This window comes from Morone saxatilis, unplaced genomic scaffold (assembly GCF_004916995.1).
Source record: "Morone saxatilis isolate NCDOM2014 unplaced genomic scaffold, NCSU_SB_2.0 Contig2, whole genome shotgun sequence".
Taxonomy (NCBI): Eukaryota; Metazoa; Chordata; class Actinopteri; family Moronidae; genus Morone; species Morone saxatilis.
The window spans coordinates 1954864-1972993 of record NW_023339762.1 but is presented as its reverse complement, the minus strand read 5'-3'; the positions used below and the strand labels follow the sequence as shown (position 1 = coordinate 1972993).

The 18130-nt window shown below is 39.9% G+C and overlaps 1 protein-coding gene across 1 annotated transcript in view; it reads left to right on the top strand.

Annotated features, from left to right (window-relative positions):
• spire2 (spire-type actin nucleation factor 2) overlaps positions 1 to 15865 on the top strand; it is a 35461-nt gene extending 19596 nt beyond the window's left edge. The window contains 9 exon segments of the mRNA XM_035665670.1: positions 1361 to 1527; positions 3670 to 3892; positions 8023 to 8150; positions 8476 to 8613; positions 8712 to 8779; positions 9887 to 9914; positions 10536 to 10592; positions 10594 to 10631; positions 14346 to 15865. Of these exon segments, the coding sequence (XP_035521563.1) occupies positions 1361 to 1527; positions 3670 to 3892; positions 8023 to 8150; positions 8476 to 8613; positions 8712 to 8779; positions 9887 to 9914; positions 10536 to 10592; positions 10594 to 10631; positions 14346 to 14748 (1250 nt within the window). The 3' untranslated portion in view covers positions 14749 to 15865.
• Positions 15866 to 18130: the final 2265 nt, after the last annotated feature.

Sequence of the window (18130 nt, the reverse complement as noted above, 5' to 3'; positions counted from 1 at the left end):
ATCTTGCTCAAGGATAGTTTGACATGTGGCAGGAGGAGCCGGGGATCGAACCACCAACCTTCCAATTGGAGACGACCCGCTCTGCCTCTGCACCACAGCCACCGGGAGGTCCTTCATCATGCAGCAAGATAATGACCCAAAACACACTGCCAAAACATCAAAGGAGTTTATCAGGGGCAAGAAGTGGAAGGTTTTAGACTGGCCAAGTCAATCTTTAGACTTAAACTCTATAGAGCATGCATTTTTACCTGCTAAAGAGGAGACTGAAAGGAGTAACTCCCCAAAACAAACAACTGAAAGAGGCTACAGTGAAAGCCTGGAAGAGCATCACAAAAGAAGAATGCAGAAGTTTGGTGATGTCAGTGGGTCACAGGCTTGATGCAGTTTTTGCAAGCAAAGGATTTGCAACTAAGTATTAAGGCTTATTCACTTTAATCTATTTAAGTCTATCTGTTCCAATACTTCTGCTCAACAAAAAAATTGGTGTTCCGTTACAAATAATGCTATGTTTTAAGTTGTGTATCAGATCCAGATGTAAATACTTGGAAATAAAAGGTGAAATGTTGATCTTTGTCTCATATTCATCTTTTGATGTCAAACCCAAATGTTTTCAGTTGACAGCAAAAATAAAGGAATTGGCCTCACTGTTCCAATACTTTTGGAGGGGAGGGGAGTGTATAAATATCCAAGTACAGGAGGAAACTGACTGGGGTTGCAAAAGGGGTGGGGCTTAGGAAGGAATTTTTCCATAAAACCAGTAGCTTACTTTTTCTACTCCATGGCAACATTTGGATAACTGAAGTAGATAAACTTGTTTTATAGTTTCTTTCCATCAGTTTTGCCTTGCCTGTCATTTACCAGAATGATTAAAGATGCATTAATTGACCTGGAACATTTCAATGCTATATTCCCCTTATAGCCCAGTTTTGGTCTCAGCTCCTGAGGGAATATCTGGCACTCAAGCTACTAAATGCTTTACTATGTTTATCAGCTAGTCACTGTTTGCTGTTTGGTGGTGTCTGGGCATGTGAGACTGAACCAAAACAGTGAAGTTGTGGGCTGTAAAACCAAAACAATGAGCTGGGAGACTAAGGAAACTCAATGCAGCTGAATGTGGGTTTGTCAGTATAAACAACCTCTCTCACTCTACACAGTCATTTGACCCAATGTTCATATAAAAATATTCAACACCCGCTTTCTGCTTTGTGCTGTAAAACAAAACAGCAAATTTACAGTTACACTCATGTCTCAAACTGAGTGTGGTAATGAGTTAGTGATGCTACACACTGTTACGTCTCAGCATCACTGCCCTTCTGACTTCTTTGTTCCCCGACTGTGTTTTTGGTTTCTCTTTCCTCAGCATTTGGCTCTCTGCCCTGCCTGGCTCAGACTTGTCCTTGTAATGTCAAATCTACTTCGTGCATTGACCTGTCCGTGTCGGAGCCCGGGCCCCGGCTGTCGTCCCGTCCCCGCATCCTGCTCAAGGCTCCGACTCTGGCCGAGATGGAGGAGATGAACATATTTGAGGTGAGGCCAGACTGCTGTTTTTCATAGCAGCACATGCTTTGTTTCCCAGCTTAACTGGGTTAGGATGCCTCTGTGCATTTGCAGGATGGCACAGAGTGGAAGTGAAACAATCACTGAGATAATTTCTCTTTTGCACAAAGACTCAACAACTTGGGAAATCGTCTCTTTTTTTCCCCCTCTCTTGTTGTGTTGCATCAACCACCAAAACTTGACAGCGTCTTTCTTCAATACAATTCAGTATTTTAAAAATTCTCCTCAGTGGCCCAAAGGGGGAGCTAGCTGCAGGTCAAAACTAACTTTTGCTTCATCTAGGGGGAATAACATGTTTACTGATGCCTTTTTACTGCCTTCTGTTTTCTTTTTCACCTCAGTTTCACATTTGTATTGTTTTTCTCATTTGTATGCACTGCAGCTAAGCCGAATCTAGGTTAGAAAAGGTGGCATAGGTACAGCTCATCCTCCATCTTCTTCTCTTCCACTTTATCACCTTGAAGCAAATATTTTATAGAAGACACAAACACAGTCTCAGGCTCCTTCCATCCAGTAGTAGTCTTTCAAGCTCTATGAAGCCTCTGTCCAGCAGCACAGTAGTGGTGGAAAGTAACTAAGTACATTAACTCAAGTACTGTACTTAAGTAAAATGTAGATCTACTAGTACTTCAGTATTTCCATTTTCTTTTTTCTTTTTTATTGTTTTCAGAACACATGCTTATAGTGTTACAAATCTGTCATGTTGTTAACAGTTGCTAGAAACAATGGGCCAGACCCCCCCTCCCCACATATACACACAGTTAAACAAATGAAGGGACATTTGACAGGAGTAATACATGGCTGTAGAAAAAAAGATTAAATAAAAAACAAATCAAAAAATGAACAAACAAAAAAAGAAAACAATAGTATTACCAGTGACAGCATCGTATAGAGTCAAATACAGTGTGTTCTGACTCTTATAGCTAGCTAATGGTACAATATGATCTAAGAAATATTAGATAATCTTTTATGTGGCACTAGCCATAATTTGCTTCCATTCTGAGGGGTATTGGCCGTTCAACAGAATGTGTATAAGCTCTAATATAATCTAGGAAGGGGTTCCAGATCTTGAAAAATGTGCCTTCATTATCCCTAAGGACCGCACTCAACCTCTCACGAGGTAATACATTGAAATTCTCCCAGTACCAGAATGTTACTGTGGGTGGAGTATCTTTAACCCATTGTAACAGGATGTATTTACGATCAAGGAGCAAAAGCTTGTCAAGCAATTTGTAGTTATTATGGGAGGGTTATACTTATTTAAAGGCCAAACCTAGTATGAACAGCCCTGAATCCTTCCTTACTGTAGCCTTAAAGATCCCTCGCAGTTCTCGAGCTATGTGATTCCAATATCTGCTGATCCGACTGCACTCCCAGAAGTGGTGAAAATGAGGTCTGTTTTACACTTACAATGGGAGAAATGGTTCGATATATCTTGTGGAGGGTAAAAGGCGCTATAGGATGAGATAAGATGTTCCTTTATTGAATCCCCGTAGAGGAAATTCAAATTTGGCACAGCAGCACAGGGGAAATGTAGTGCAATGAGTACAATAAAAAAGAATAATTAAAAAAATCAAAAAAATATATACACTATATACAATAAAGTGGAATGTGGTCCAAATGGATAACTGGATAGATAACTGTACATGTGCAATGTTTTAAGGTATTAAAAAAGCAAAAAAAAATCATCAAATCATTCCAAACACTCTTACCTCACTCCTGGTAGGTCACCTGATAGAGCTGGCATCCCTCGTCCTTGGTGCAGCGGCCATGGGTTCAAGTCCGACCTGTGGCTCTTTGCTGCGTATCATCCCCTCTCTGTCCCTTTCTATCTTCAGGGGTAACTATCAGTTAAAAGCCATAAAATAATTAAATAAATAAAAGCCCCCTGATACTTCTGTAAAAAAGACAGTACCCATCTGTTCTATCCCGCTGCCATCTGGCAAGAAATACAGAAGTATCCGCTGCTGTACCAGCAGACTGAGCAGCTTCTTCCCTCACTAATGTTCCCCCACCTTCCTTACCTCTACTATCCCTGCCCCACACACCCTCACTTCCCTTTTCCTCTTCCTCCCCACCCTTAACCCTTCTTCTTCATCCCGCCCCTCGCAGGAGGAGGAGTCCCCAGACAACGGGGAGCTGAGGAGGGCAGAGAGTTCCCCCACGCCTCTGAAGAGAGATCGCTCCTTCTCGGAGCACGACCTGGCCTTGCTCCGTGGCGAAATGCTTCCTTCGCTCTCAGAGTCAGCCCAGCTGGGCGAGGTGGTCAGGCTGAGGGGTGAGAGGCCTCGTTCCAGGACGCTGACCGGCACCAGGCCACCACCTGATCACAGAGGTCAGTATGCAAATTGTAGATTGATGATGCTTGGTGTCAGTTCTTCAATGAATGAATGCTTATTTCTTATACAATACAATTTCTTTTAACAATACACAACAACAAGCTGGAATTTCACAAATATCACAGAATTTTGAGAATTCAAGCATTCCAAATATAGGGAATATCAGCAAAATGTATAATGGCTATGTCTGTATCTGTGCACACTCTGCCTTATTCTGTATACTGATTGATATTCTGGCAGTCTCCGCCCACATGTTTTCTTTTTGTTTTGTGTTGTTGACTTTATTTAACTCTTTATCTCACCTCTTAATGCTTAACTGGCAGAAGGGGCAATCTGCAACACTGCTGCCCACTGGCAACTTTGGAATATTACTGGAAGCTTTGGATATTGCTCCCCTGTCTGTCTGTTATTTTGAAATGATAATTGGTACTTTATCTCTATTGTCTGTTTATTGTTAGAAGAAAAGTGAAAAATAACTTTTTTTTTTAAACAAAAGCTACAATGCTTACCTCTACAGAAAATGAAATACAATTAATTGTGGAACATTTCAAGTGTAGTGATCAGAATTATATATTAAATTAGAATAAAAAATAATAAAATAATAATAAAAATCTAATTTTCAAGGGGGCGCGACTAATGACCACTGAGTGAGTCACCCTAATAACCACTAAATTATGGTCATTTAAAAGTATCATGTTGCCATAGTAACTTGAAGACAACTTGTCATTATATTTTTGTATTATGTACTTTGGATTGCGTGGACTCGCTTTGTGCATGTCATCTAAATTTATAACAAAATCCTCTAACATACCGTAAACACATGATTGACTTTTTTTGTGTGATATTCCAGAAATTCCATGTACGAAAACTTGGTGAAAATGGGATGAAACTAAATAGTATTGCTGGGGGGAAAAAATCCAATTGTGGAACATCTGTTCAGATTTGGGGGGGCATAGAGCCAATACAGGGCGGCACACATGACCAGGGGGGAAAAAAGAGTTAAATAGACCCTTTTTAGAATAGACATTTTGGCTTGTCAAACACTGGGTCACTGGTGGTGAAGGGTGGGTGCATTGTAGAGATCACATATTTAATGTGCTCTTACTTCTGTTTGCAACCTCACATAACCTCACTGACAGCAGATCAGAGCTACGTCATATATAGATATAAATAATAGAGTGATGTAGCTAACTAGACAAATTACTTCACATGGATCTTCCTTGGGTGACGTATTGTAAACAATGCAGTTGACTACTTGAATAGAGTTATTTTCTGACTATGTTTGTGATATCTTTCCCTATTTTGAAACCTGTGCAGTATCTTTAATGTTTTAATGGTGTAACTATAGTTCAAGTCTGGCTGTAGTCTACAGGGCTGAAGATCACAATTTAGACTGTGATTGCGATTAAATAGATCATTAGATCTGGGGGTGCCCCGGTAGCTCACCTGGTAGAGCGTGTACCATGTACAGTATGAAGGCTTTGTCCATACCGCTGCAACCCAGGTTCGATCAGTTTCGTTGTGGTTTACTGGGACACTTGAATAGAACAGAGCCAACATTACGGCTCAACATTTCTTTTAGGGCTGGGTGGCAGTCTGGATTACAGCATGTTCATTTGCTCTAACATAGCTGTACACTTCTGTTTCCATTACAGTTATTCTGAACTAGGCTTCATTGACATTCAGGAGTCTGCAGTGAATGACTCCCAACCTGACACTGCTGCAGCTCATGTCCGTGGTTACATTCTCCCATTTGGCTGAAAGATAGTCAATGAGATCAGCCGCTGTGGTGTTTGCTTGCAGTGAAAACCTGCAGACTCTCTGCCTTCTGCTGCAGATGATTCACACTCACTGCACTTTTAATTCTCCTCCCACAGAGGGAGACACCGCGCTAGTTATACTGCAGCACAGTCTGCGGTTTCCGCTGTCTGTATATTTATTATCTGAATATTTTGACATATAATTTGGCCCTAAACTATTTGGCCACAGTTAGTCCCCCTTTAATCAAAACTCAGTGTCTCTTCTTGTTCCTACAGTGTGCTGTCTAATGCTGTCTGTGCAGAGTTTGACTCTAGAAGGATGTTTTCACATTCATCTGCTGAAAGTGGAAAGTTTCTCTGTGCTCATTGAACATCTAATCGATTTTTAAAGGGCGGTGCCTACAGCTGATTTTGTGACATCACAATTATAGTAGGAATCGTCCTGGTCCAGTATGCAACTTCTTACAGTAGGATGTAGAACTTGAAGCGACATGGCACATCACTGAGATATGGACTTTACGTGAAAGTAGGCGAATCTTGCTGTCAACATTTGGCCTATTCAGAGATTCTGGGAAGGTTTGTAATGAAGGTAGAGGGGAGATTACTGTTTAAGGATTTTAATGTAGAAATTATAACTTTTTGACAAAACTATCTGTCACAGCATTAATTCTTCCAAGCAGACTATGTTGTTTATAATGTCTTAACGAACTGATCGAGTCGCACTTAGATCATTGGTACAGGGGCAACTTACATCCACCCGTAACTCTTGAGTCCCAAAAGCACAACCTCCTCCACCAGCCGCCGCCTCAAGACTCCACACCATGGAGACTGGCTTTTCTGCTCGCTCCCCTCACATCTGGAACTCCCTCTCTAAACATCTTGCGAAAACCCCAGTCTGTGGACACTTTTAAAAAAGAGGCTTAAAACTTTTTTTTTCGTTGGCGTTCTTAAGTTGTTCTTATTTTTTTCTAATCGCACTCTGCACTTCAATTCCTCTTTTAGCTGTATTTTCTAAATGTATTTATCACTTTTATTTTAGTGTTACTGATTTTAATGTGGTATTGCTGTCTTAGTGTTTGTTTTGGTTTCTGTAGCACTTTGAGATTCTTTTATGGAAAAGTGCTTTACAAATAAAATGTATTATTATTATTATTATTATTATAACTAGTCTAAACACCCTCTGAAAAGTCTCCAGCCCCTCTGGCCCGAGGTGTGGAAGGAACGCAGTAGTGCATTAATTAGAAAGTCATAACAAAAACTCAACAACTACTTACTGTTTCCATACCCTTATATATAACTATAGAATTCAGTTGAAAGTAAAAAGTTTTTCAACCTTCTAGGCAATAAAATCATTCACTTGTGGAGACATTACATCCCCACTGCTTCCAATCTATACCTCAATCACCAACCTTTTTACTGTTACTTCACTGAAATAGAGGTGACGTCCTTAGTTGACAGTGAGTCTGCCATGAAGCTGTTGGGAGTTTTGTGATGGATTCTAATCAAATATAAAGATGTGCTGATAAAGTATAACTGAGTGAAGGAGGGCAGAAGCTAATGGGTTTGAATTGTGTGCTGCTGGGGGGAGGATGTTATCCGTTTGATGGCCATGATTCATGCATTAGCAGCCCGGCCGGCCATATCCAGAGGTAATTGTTTGAAAAACAATCCTGACTTCAATCCACTCTGTCTCTAGATGGGTGCAAGCCGATCCATGCAGCTGAGTGCCACAAGCCTTAGACAAGGCAGGATAATAGTTGGATGGAGATTTATTATGTAGTACTTGACTTTACCAGCAGGGGCCTCTCCAGCCGTGTGAATGTGAGGATGTAAGCCTGTAAGCCCCGGCTGTCATCGGCAGCTGATCCAAATTATATGTACTGATGATGTTTACCGGCCTGTTCCAGCCTCCCTCTCATCCTGTTTGCTTTCCATTAGAGCCAAATTGACACCTTCCATTTGCAGGATTGAAGGGGCGCCCAGTGTGTGGTCTGTTTTTTAACCCCCTCCCACCGTTGGTTAACTGAGCCTTTTCCGAGTTTCTCTTTTTGGCCAGACGCTGAGCAGACCTCTCACTGTGATCTAAGTTACAGATGTAGCAGCAAATCCCTCCACTGGAATCAGATGAATAATACATGACAGTGTTAGAGCCGATCGACAAGCACTCTGAAGGGCTGAGATCTGAGACGGAGCTGAATGAAAGAGACCGATGTGTAATTCATAGACTTGTTAGACTGGGATTTGCGGCCTTCCCTCATTCACTCACTGAAGCTGTCCTCATTTGATTCGGCCGTATTTAGTTCCCCTGATTAAACTCATTATTTCCTCTCTGTCTCTTTCACTTTTCATCAATTTGTCAACCCCAGCTTCCTTCCCAGTTCACGGCTGGCTGCCACCCTCCCCGGCCCGTCTGTCTCTGAGTTCAGTGGACGAGACCACGGAGGGATCAGAAACAACGTCTGGCTCCAGAGCTGGAGACGAGCACCAGTGGATGGTGAGTTAGAATTGCAGTCGGTGCTTTGCTTCATGTAAAGTCTCAGTGGTAATGAACATGCACTGCAAAAATATTTATCCTATCAAGTCACTTTTATCTATTATTGAGTCCTTTGCTTCATGTAGTCCCCCCTATCTTCAAGCTGTCACCATAAAGGCATGAGCCAACCCTCCCCCTTGTCAAATTTTGAAAATGCCCTCAAAAATGCTTCAAGTGGAACAAATATAGTAGTGTTCATCACATAAAAACCCCACAATGCAATGTTTTCTTCAAGTAAAAAAATAAACAGACTGGTGGATCTCCTCTCTCCCTCTGCTGTGTTCAGGAGGAGTTCAGCCACCCCGTGGAGAGTCTCGCCTTGACGGTGGATGAGGTCATCAACGTGCGCCGAGTGCTGGTCAAAGCAGAGATGGAGAAGTTTCTTCAGAGCAAGGAGCTCTACAGTAACCTGAAGAGAGGCAAGGTAACCGAGTGGAACTCCCCTCACTGCTGTTAATCACTGTGCAGTGTTTACTGTAAATGGACTCAGTAACTCTGTGTGTGTGTGTGTGTTTTTCTCAGGTTTGCTGCTGCTGCAGAGTGAAATTCCCTCTTTTCTCATGGCCATCTACCTGCCTACTGTGTAAAAGGTATCAAAGAAAGCTTTCATCTCACCTGTTAGGAATTTCTGAAGTGTTTACTCCACACGTCACGTTTATCTTTAAATGCTGCGTGGTGTCTGTTCCAGGACCATAGCCAAGACTGTGGCTAATCGTGAGGTCGCAAATCTCGCCAAAGCCCCATTTCTATTTTTAATTATTCAGTTAGCTATTATATTTAAGATAAGGTTTAATATACAGTAGGTCTACTGAAGTAAGTCTAAAACTTCAGACTGATACCATGCTATCCATGGTGCTGAAGATGATAATGAATATACATGAATATACATTACTGTAACTTTGTTATTTACACCACATTTTGTGATGTGTAACAGACAGTTAAATATTATTTATTATAATATTTTATACTCAGAATTATTGAGCGTGAAAATGAAACTCAATGTGTAGTAAACAGTCTACAGCTTTCAGCTTGCTGACTGTAATAATTCTTGTTACTTCATATATGTTCAAGGCAGTAAACTTTGATTGATTTATCGTCACTCTTAAGCTAACATTAGACCTAAAATGGTTAATTTCAGTGTTGGACCTGCTGTATGTCAGCGTGTGACAAACATATGCACTATATATTAAAAAAAAGAGAAAATACAGATTTAGGAAAGTGACAAATTGTAATATTGATCAACAGCCCAATTGACCCTTCCTAGGTCCCGCCCCTTTTGCGCTGTGCTCTAATAACAGCCTCAATCAGAACCTCTGTCAACTTCCTCCTTTCCTGTTCTCAGATATGCTATGCGAGGCTAGTCTATGTAAAAAGACAACCACGTTTGAAGTGGAGATGCTTCCATCTTTTATATGTCGATGATATAGATATGTATATGTGGCTTTTATCTTTTAACCATCTTTGTGTTCTGCAAAACATGAGCTAACTAGCTAATTAAAAATTGATATAAATTAGCTATCAATTTTTTTGTCTGCAACATTAGCTTTCAGATTTAACTAGCTAGCTAACAATTAATTTAGATTAGCTAGCTAGTTAGCTAGTGCTTTCGCAACAACTGCAGCACGGAGCAAAAAGGGGCGGGTCATTTTGTGATACAATCTGGTAATCTGCTTGATTTCTTTGTGTTTCTCTCTCAGATCAGTCTGCAGCTCCTGCAGTGCAAAGGTATTTAATAACTTCCTGTTAGTGATGGACAATTAATCAATGCTTTTTTGCTTTATTTTTACAAGTATGGCTTATTTGGCTTTGTATTTCGTTGTTAAACAGTACCAAAATATGATTTAAATGAGATATCGTACCACTTGCTAACATATTATTATTTCCATTTGTCAAGTACATCGTCTAGTGAAGTGGCTGGTATTTCTGTTGACGTCAATTCTTCTGTTGTTGGTTTTGATTTGTCGCCTCAGTCCCAGGCCGTGTTGGATGAGTGGTTCTGTGCTCTGTAGGTTTGAGATTCAGGCTGTTTGTTTTTTTTGTGTGTTTTTTGTGATTCCAAATTAGTGTGTAGTGTTGTTGGGGTGCTGTGACTCATTTGTGTTGTGTAACATGATTGTTTATTGGAATCTGTGTGCCTGCTTAGGTTAAATGTTAATTTGTGACTGTGTGACTTATGTGAGCTAATGGTTGTGTTTATTTGGTGTGTCAGTGTGAAGTTTATAGTGTTTGTTTATTTGAATGTATTGGTTGTATTCAGAGACTGAATACATTCTTGTAATACTGCCTTTTCACTGTCTCTTCTCTTTTCTCCGTCTCATTGTTTTCCTTTTGTTCCCGTTGCTGCAGATGAAGATTCCCTCGAAGAAGATGGCCCATATTCCTGGTACACCGTTAGGCTTCCACACACTCAAAGAGCCTGGACACAAAGCCAGAAGCCTATAAGTCTGAGTTCTGGTTTATGCTATAGAGCCACCAGGAGAGCCGTAAAAGGGATAGAAAAAGATAGATAGACTAGATAGATAGATAGATGTATAGATAGATAGATAGATAGATAATAGATAGATAGATAGATAGATAGATAGGATATTTATCTATCCCGAGAAATTCAAGCATCCAGTAGCATACAAGATCATACATTAAACATACATTAGAATAAAATAAAAATTAAGTTACTAAATAAATTAAGTTAACTAATAAAATTAAAGTTAACTAAAATAAAATTAATTTTTAATAAAATATAAATTAACACAGTAATATGACTTGAGTAAGCTGACTTAAAATGAGAGATTTGTACATAAAATGACCAAAAGATTCTTATGGCACATGAGTGCATTTTGCAATAAAGAGTGAAATCAGAAAATCCAAACAATAAGACAAAAAACTAAGTTTGATGACATGGTGAAGTGCGTGGGGATCATGGGAGTTGTTGTCTTCACCACATTGACCTCAGTATTCATTTTCAGGACGTTCTCCACCGGGGAGCCCAATTAATCACAGGGGAGGTCTCCTCCTCTCCCAAAACAAACAAACCCGCTGATTAAACCGCCTAAAAACACTGAATAAAGCAGTTCCACCTAAATCACCCGGTTTTCCACACTGTTGCACGACAAAGGGCGTCCCGAAAGGGCTGCCGAGCCGATGTTGCTGGCTAACGTTTAGCTCAGCTTGTTATCTCTGATAACTTAAATCCACGACGCCGATGACTAAATCCTTCATCGGTTCCAATCAGAGTTAAAAACCACCAAGCTCTAAACAGTTGATGAAAATGTGGCTTCAAGACTGGATAAAAAGTCAATGTGATGACAGTTCTGACAGCAACCACAAACACTTGACGCAGACCAAAGGGGATATGACGCCAGTTGGACAGCGACTGGCTGAACCGCAGCGTTACCTGAATTAAAAATGACAGATATCGAATGAGTTTGAACATTGTTTGAACATTTGGTGAAATGTCAGTTACCACAACTCAAACATAATATAGAAATAGAGCTAGAGTTTAACACTGTTTATGATTACTAGAGTATTGATTGATCAACACATATCATAGAGCTAGAGTTTATACACTGTTTAGTGATTATAGAGTATTGATTGAATCAACTACATATAGAAGATAGAGCTAGAGTTTATACAGCGTTTAATGATTATAGATTATTAATTGAATCAACTACATATAGACCATAGAGCTAGAGTTTATAGACATTTTAATGCAGTTAGTGTTACATATTATATATTATAGTAGTTGCTGAAATATTTTCGTCTGGATCAAGGCGGTGGATCAACAGACTGACATTGTTAGAACCTGTAGCGTGGCTAAAAAGCTAAATAATCTGTAATTCTGTTAATATTTTACATAATGAACACTTCAGCCTGCACAGCTCTATCCATATACTCTTGTTCTTCTATATGTTATTATTTACTTATTTGATGAGGAGGCTATTTTCTTTATTTTGTTTATAATTTAATATTATTTATATATAATTTTTTTGACTTTCTGTGTGTCGTTTCCAAAGTGCACTCAGGTAAAGTTGACTTGACATTTGGAGGGACTCCCAGCTTGTGACACAGACACTCAGGCCCAGTTTGCCCTCAGTCCTTTGAACTGGTCATGGTGCTTGTTCAATCCAAGGACAAACGCACACCTCGGGTTAAGAACACAGGTTAAATCTATTTAAGTCTGCCCCTACCTCAAGCCACTGACTGCTAACCTTCTCCAACCTAAGCAGATACAGCCTCTGTGCTTACCTCAACCGACTCAATCCAATCACCAGTGCCCCCCCCGCCTTTGTTATGTAATCAGTGCAGCGCCTCTTCCGAGGCCTCTAAGCAGCCATTATGTAATAATTACCCAGCTGTCATTAATATCCTCACTCATTGTGCTTGCGTGAAGACAGAGGTGGAAGTGAGAGTAAGAGCTGGACGGAAAGAGGGACGGGCGAGAGAGCTAGACAGTGAGTTGGAGAGAGAGAATGCGGACGTGGTGTCATGCTGATCTGCTGTTAACACCTGTCATCAGCACCCTGGCGTGCAGCTCTAAGGACAGAAATAGTAGGTTTTATAACAGCAAATGTTAGTGCTATTTTAATCAGAAAAGATTAAGAGATTTTTTTTTGTTACATGATTTACCATGTTGTGTTTATATTAAATAAGCTTAGAAAGCCAAACAAGATAAAGTCTAGCTTTATTTTTCCAGATGCCCAGCTGATTTACTGTGAGAACTGGGCTGCTGTATGTATCTGTAGAACACTCACTACTGATCCACTTGTATTCCATTTTAAAAGGCTGCCACAACAAAGATTAAATTCTAAGTGGCACAATTAACTCTGAACAAGGGAACGGTCAAATACAACATAAGGAAGAAATTACATTAAAATTATATGTTTTTGACATTACATTATTCATGCTGTTGTTTTTATGTGTAAGTTTTATGTTAAGTGTAAATCTCCTGTTGATGATTATTATCAAATCAAAGAGCCCTTCTCACAGGAAAATTATTATTATTAAGTTACATTATTAATAACTAAAAGCAATTTTATATATCAATGGATCGTGTGGACTCCAAGGCAGTTTTACAATAAATAGGTACAACTTCTTTGTTACACTACTGATCTAATTAGATCTTTAATTAAGTAAGAGTTAATCCCACCCTGCAAAACTTAATGTAACATAACGAGGGCTGCACAATATGGTAAAAACCTCATATTGTGATTATTTTGACGTATATTGCCATTGCGATATGATTCATGGGAATGATAATTTTTGCATCACAAATTGAATTTTCACTGAAAAAACGATTAAAATGATGTAAAATTGTCAAATCTAGAGAGCGGGATTTGCAGCCCAGGGCATCTCATTAAAACTAAAGTATTTCATTATAATGCAGTATTGTCACACATTTTACTTTTATCAAAGAATGAAAGACTGTAGGTTAACAGAGTCTACGGAAGAGCTGTACAGTACCATTGTCTCATGAATGTCTATAAACTATGCCTCTTTTCGTGGGGCAGTTTATGCTCCAACAGAAGAGTCTGAAAGAAAAGTGCATGGTGGAATACAGCTGATAGGCTATGATAGTTTCCTCTGTCAAGACTATTTGCTTGTGGTCAATTTCGCAAATTTTCATGTCAAAGTTGAACTTCTGTGCATTTTAAACAGAAATTCCATTGAAATTAAAAGCTGATAGTATCCTCTGGATCTTCAAAAGTCAATCTAAAGCCCACCCAATAATCTCTTTTAAAATGTCTTAAATATGATTGACAAATCTTAAAAATTTATTGGATTAATGAAGTTAACGTTACTTGTATAAAGTTGCATTTTTCAGTCTCTCTTTTTAAATGTGTTTTTGGGTAAGTGTATTTGTATTGCTCAAGCTGTAACAACTACAAACCGATTGAAACCAACACTCATTTTTCTTCCTGTCCTTCATACATGTTTATTTTTTTGCCAGTATGGACGTAAAAAAAAGTATTTTATTTAACCTGTTGAAACCTGCAGAAACCCTGTGCTAAGTAAGTCAGATTTGTTCCATTCATTGATATTAGTCAGAAATAACAGTGAAACTCTATTGCATCACACTGGTTTGTTTACCCTGTGCTAGACTTTTAGATTGTATTAATTCATATAAAATATTAGAGCTTTAACAATCCTCTCTGTCTGCAGGTCCCTGCGCAGCTTGTCCCGCCGCTCAGTGGAGGAGGAGTTCCCCCACCTGTATGCTCACGGCTGCACGCTGCGCGATATCTGCGCCGAATGCACCAAATTCATCGCCGATGTCATTTCCTCCAGCCGCCGGAGCCTGGACATCCTTAACAACACTCCCAAGAGGGAGGCCAAAGCTGCTGCTGCTGCTGCTGCTGCTCAGAGACCACAGCTGCAACGTCAGTCCCACCTTGAAACTTGTCCTCAACCAAACCCTCAGTGTCACCCTCCACCTCACCCACAGCCACAGCGTCACCCCCAGATCCCTCCCCAGCCGCATCATCAACAGCAGCGGCTTCATGCGCCATCGTCGTCTCCTTCACCGCAGCTCCACGCCAAGACCATCAACAATGTGAACCAATGAGTAGACTGACTGACACTTTATTCCCTTCTGCCCACACACACACACACACACACTCTCCTTGATGAGTTGTTCTCCTGCACTACACTGTGCGCACACACACAGACATGCACCGAAAATGTAGGGTTCTTTAAGGGTTCTAGTGGTTACATGCACATCCCTAATGACTCAAAGAGCCATCTGATGGGTAAATAAATATAAATAATAAATGAGAATACGTAATCCAGTGAGGGTCCTTCTTTAAATATTTCTGGGTTGGAGTATTAAATGATGCGTTATTAAGCAGTTTTGCTATCACATATAAACCACGGACATTATCTGGAGCTGTGTAGAACCCTTTTTAGTAAGAATCTAGTGACTCTAAGCCCCCACCACCTCACCCATCATCCAGTTCCCAACTATATTATCTTCCATATCTCTCCCAACAGATGCGCTCACATACACACATAATCACAGAGCGCCCCCCTGCCCCCACTCACTTTATAAGATTTGAGTAAGAAGCAGTTCTGTCTGTATCTGCCTATCTAGAGCCCCATGACTTCATTCCCCAGTGCTCACAGCTGCTGGGAGGCAAGCATATGGGGGGAGAGGGCAGATGAGGAAAGGTGGTTGGGGGAGTATACACTGTGAGGGAAGAGGTGGCGGTTGGGTTGGGTGGTGGTTGTTAGAGGAGGGTAAAAGCTATACAGCTTAGAGTCAACATGTAACCCTAGCATTTTAGCTCTCTGTGGTTGCCTTGTTTTTTTATCATGAATGTAATTTAGAGACACAGAAACAGAATTGTAAAATTATAAGCTCATACACAGCATAATAACAGTTATTTTTAATCATCCAAAAAGGGATTCGTAACAAGTGGCTGCTGCATAACGAGGCCTCTTTTGGATTTACAGCTCGTAAAGTCCCAGGTACAGCTGGATGGGGTATGATAGCGGCGACACTGTGAATGTAACGGGGCAAAGCTGCAGACTGCACCTTTAACTGACGCAGCATGATGGTGCTGATGTGAACGAGAGCAGACGAAACTCACGCCTCTCACCTCCCCATGGACGCTTGCAATCTGCTCTGGTTTTGTAAACACTAAGTAAACCTCAACTGCAATAAAATCTAATGACAAACACGACCAGTGCTGCTCCTGTGAGTTTTATTGTTCACTTGTGCATGCTGTGTTCAGCTGTTCTGTGTGGCCACATAACAGCTTCTGTGGTCACAGAGGTGCACTTCATAAATAAATGGAAACATAATGTTGTATATTTCAGTTATCATTTGTAAATATTAAATATGCTAAAGTACAGGCAAAGGAACCTTGGTTGATTTAAAAAAAACAAACATTTTGTTGGTACAAAGTAACAAGAAGACAAACAGGTTTTTGACTGGGGGATGGGTTTAATCTAAGCCCTGGACAAAAATTTAAAATTAGCCAACAATTTGAGGAACAGCAACAATGGATAGAGGAACTGAGCAGGGACATTGTCTTGATTATAAACTAGGTAACAGATGAAGTCAGTACTTCCTCAATGTGTCACCATATTGCTGCAGATTCTTCACATCTATCCATCCATCCATTTTCATATTCCCAACATCTGTATGATGCACTTCCTGTCAGGGGCATGCCTATAAAACCCAGGCACCCATAGTGGGTCCTCTAAGGTTTAAGACTTGTTCCTGGGCCTCTAAGAAGCTACAGGCCCCCTAAATCATTCAGATCCAAGCTTTATGGTACAATATTATGCATTGCTGTGTTTGACATCACTGAATTGACCCTTCCTTAGTCCCACCCCTTTTTGCACTGTGCTCCAATAACAATGTTCTTAGTTATGCTATGTGCTAGGTTCGTCTATGTTGAAAAGACAACCACAGTTTAAGAGATTAAAGAGACATTTGCAAAAGCTGACATTCTTAACCCTGTCTACAAAGCTCTGATTGGTCAGCTGTCTTTCTAACTGGGGGAAACAGCCATCAACAGGCACAATACTAGACCTGTTTGAATCAGAAGGTTCCGGAGGTCTCTGACCTGGCTAATGAAATTAAGATTTATAACTATATTTTATTTTATTTCTCACATCCGGGCTCATTAACCTATCCAGTGATAGTTATATATAGTTAGGTTTTCCATTATTCAATTAATCAAGTTTACACAAGATTCTCTTTTTATTTTTGTAGCATAACAACAACAAGTAATGTTCTGTTAAATACATTCAGTAGGTCCTATAATGAATGCAGTGTAATAAAACAACAGTAAATGTTTCTTAATGTTCCCTTGTAGGCATGCTTTAGAGATGTTGATTCATTTTAGAGGCTGTAGTTTGTGGTGCTGTTAAATAGTACAGATTTATACTGACAGGTGTTTCAAATATTCTGTCTTCCCACAATGGCCGAAAAGCTGAGCTCTAGTCATAGAAAATGAATGAGGGTGAATTGACCTCTTTGTAAAATGCTCACAGATGTGACTCCACAACTCTGCTGGTGGTGAAGAATAAAGGCACAGGAAATGAGAGCCCATGTTGTGACTCCATTGGAGGGCAGAATTATGAATGTGGCATTGGAGCTTGCTTTCACAATTATAATCTGTGGAAGAGTTTTTTTCAGCGGGGCCAGAGTCGTAATTCTAAGTGACACCTGGTAATCATGTGATCATCTACATAAGACTACATCAAGAAAATCCATCTTGATTTTCCTGTGTTTACCACATTCTTGTTCTGTGACAGAATAAATAGGTTTTGACAGTTTATGCATAGAAAGAAGACTATGGGGTCTATCGGGTCTATGGGGTGGCACCTGCCACTCCTAAAAAATACCTTGCCACCCCAGTTGGGTGTCGAAATGATCACATTCATTTAGATTAAAGGTCCAGTGTATACCATTTAGGAGGATCTATTGTGGAATATTGTGGAGATTATGGAATATATTATTCATAGCTATGTTTTCATTAGTGTATAATCACCTTAGAATTATTATGTTTTTGCTACCTTAGAATGAGCTGTTTTATCTACAGATGCCACAAGTTGCCTCTCATTCCATGTTGCACTGCCATGTTTCTACAATAACCCAGAACGGACAAACCAAAAACTGGCTCTAGATAGGGGTATTGATGTTTTTTGCGCATTTCGCAGCCACCGTAGTTTCTCCCTTTTGCTTGGAAAGGGGGTGAACTACACCACAAGATGCCAGTAAATCCTACACACTGGTCCTTTAATTTTGAAAATAACATGTTAAAAAATGCCAATTAATTTTATGATCTGTTCAGTGAGAGAAGATATTTGGAAAATTGCTGAAGAAATAGAAATAAAACAGTTTATTGATTTCTAATGCCACCTAATATTTTATTATTATTATTATTATTATTATTATTATTATTATCATTTATTATTATTATGTTTTTGAGTTC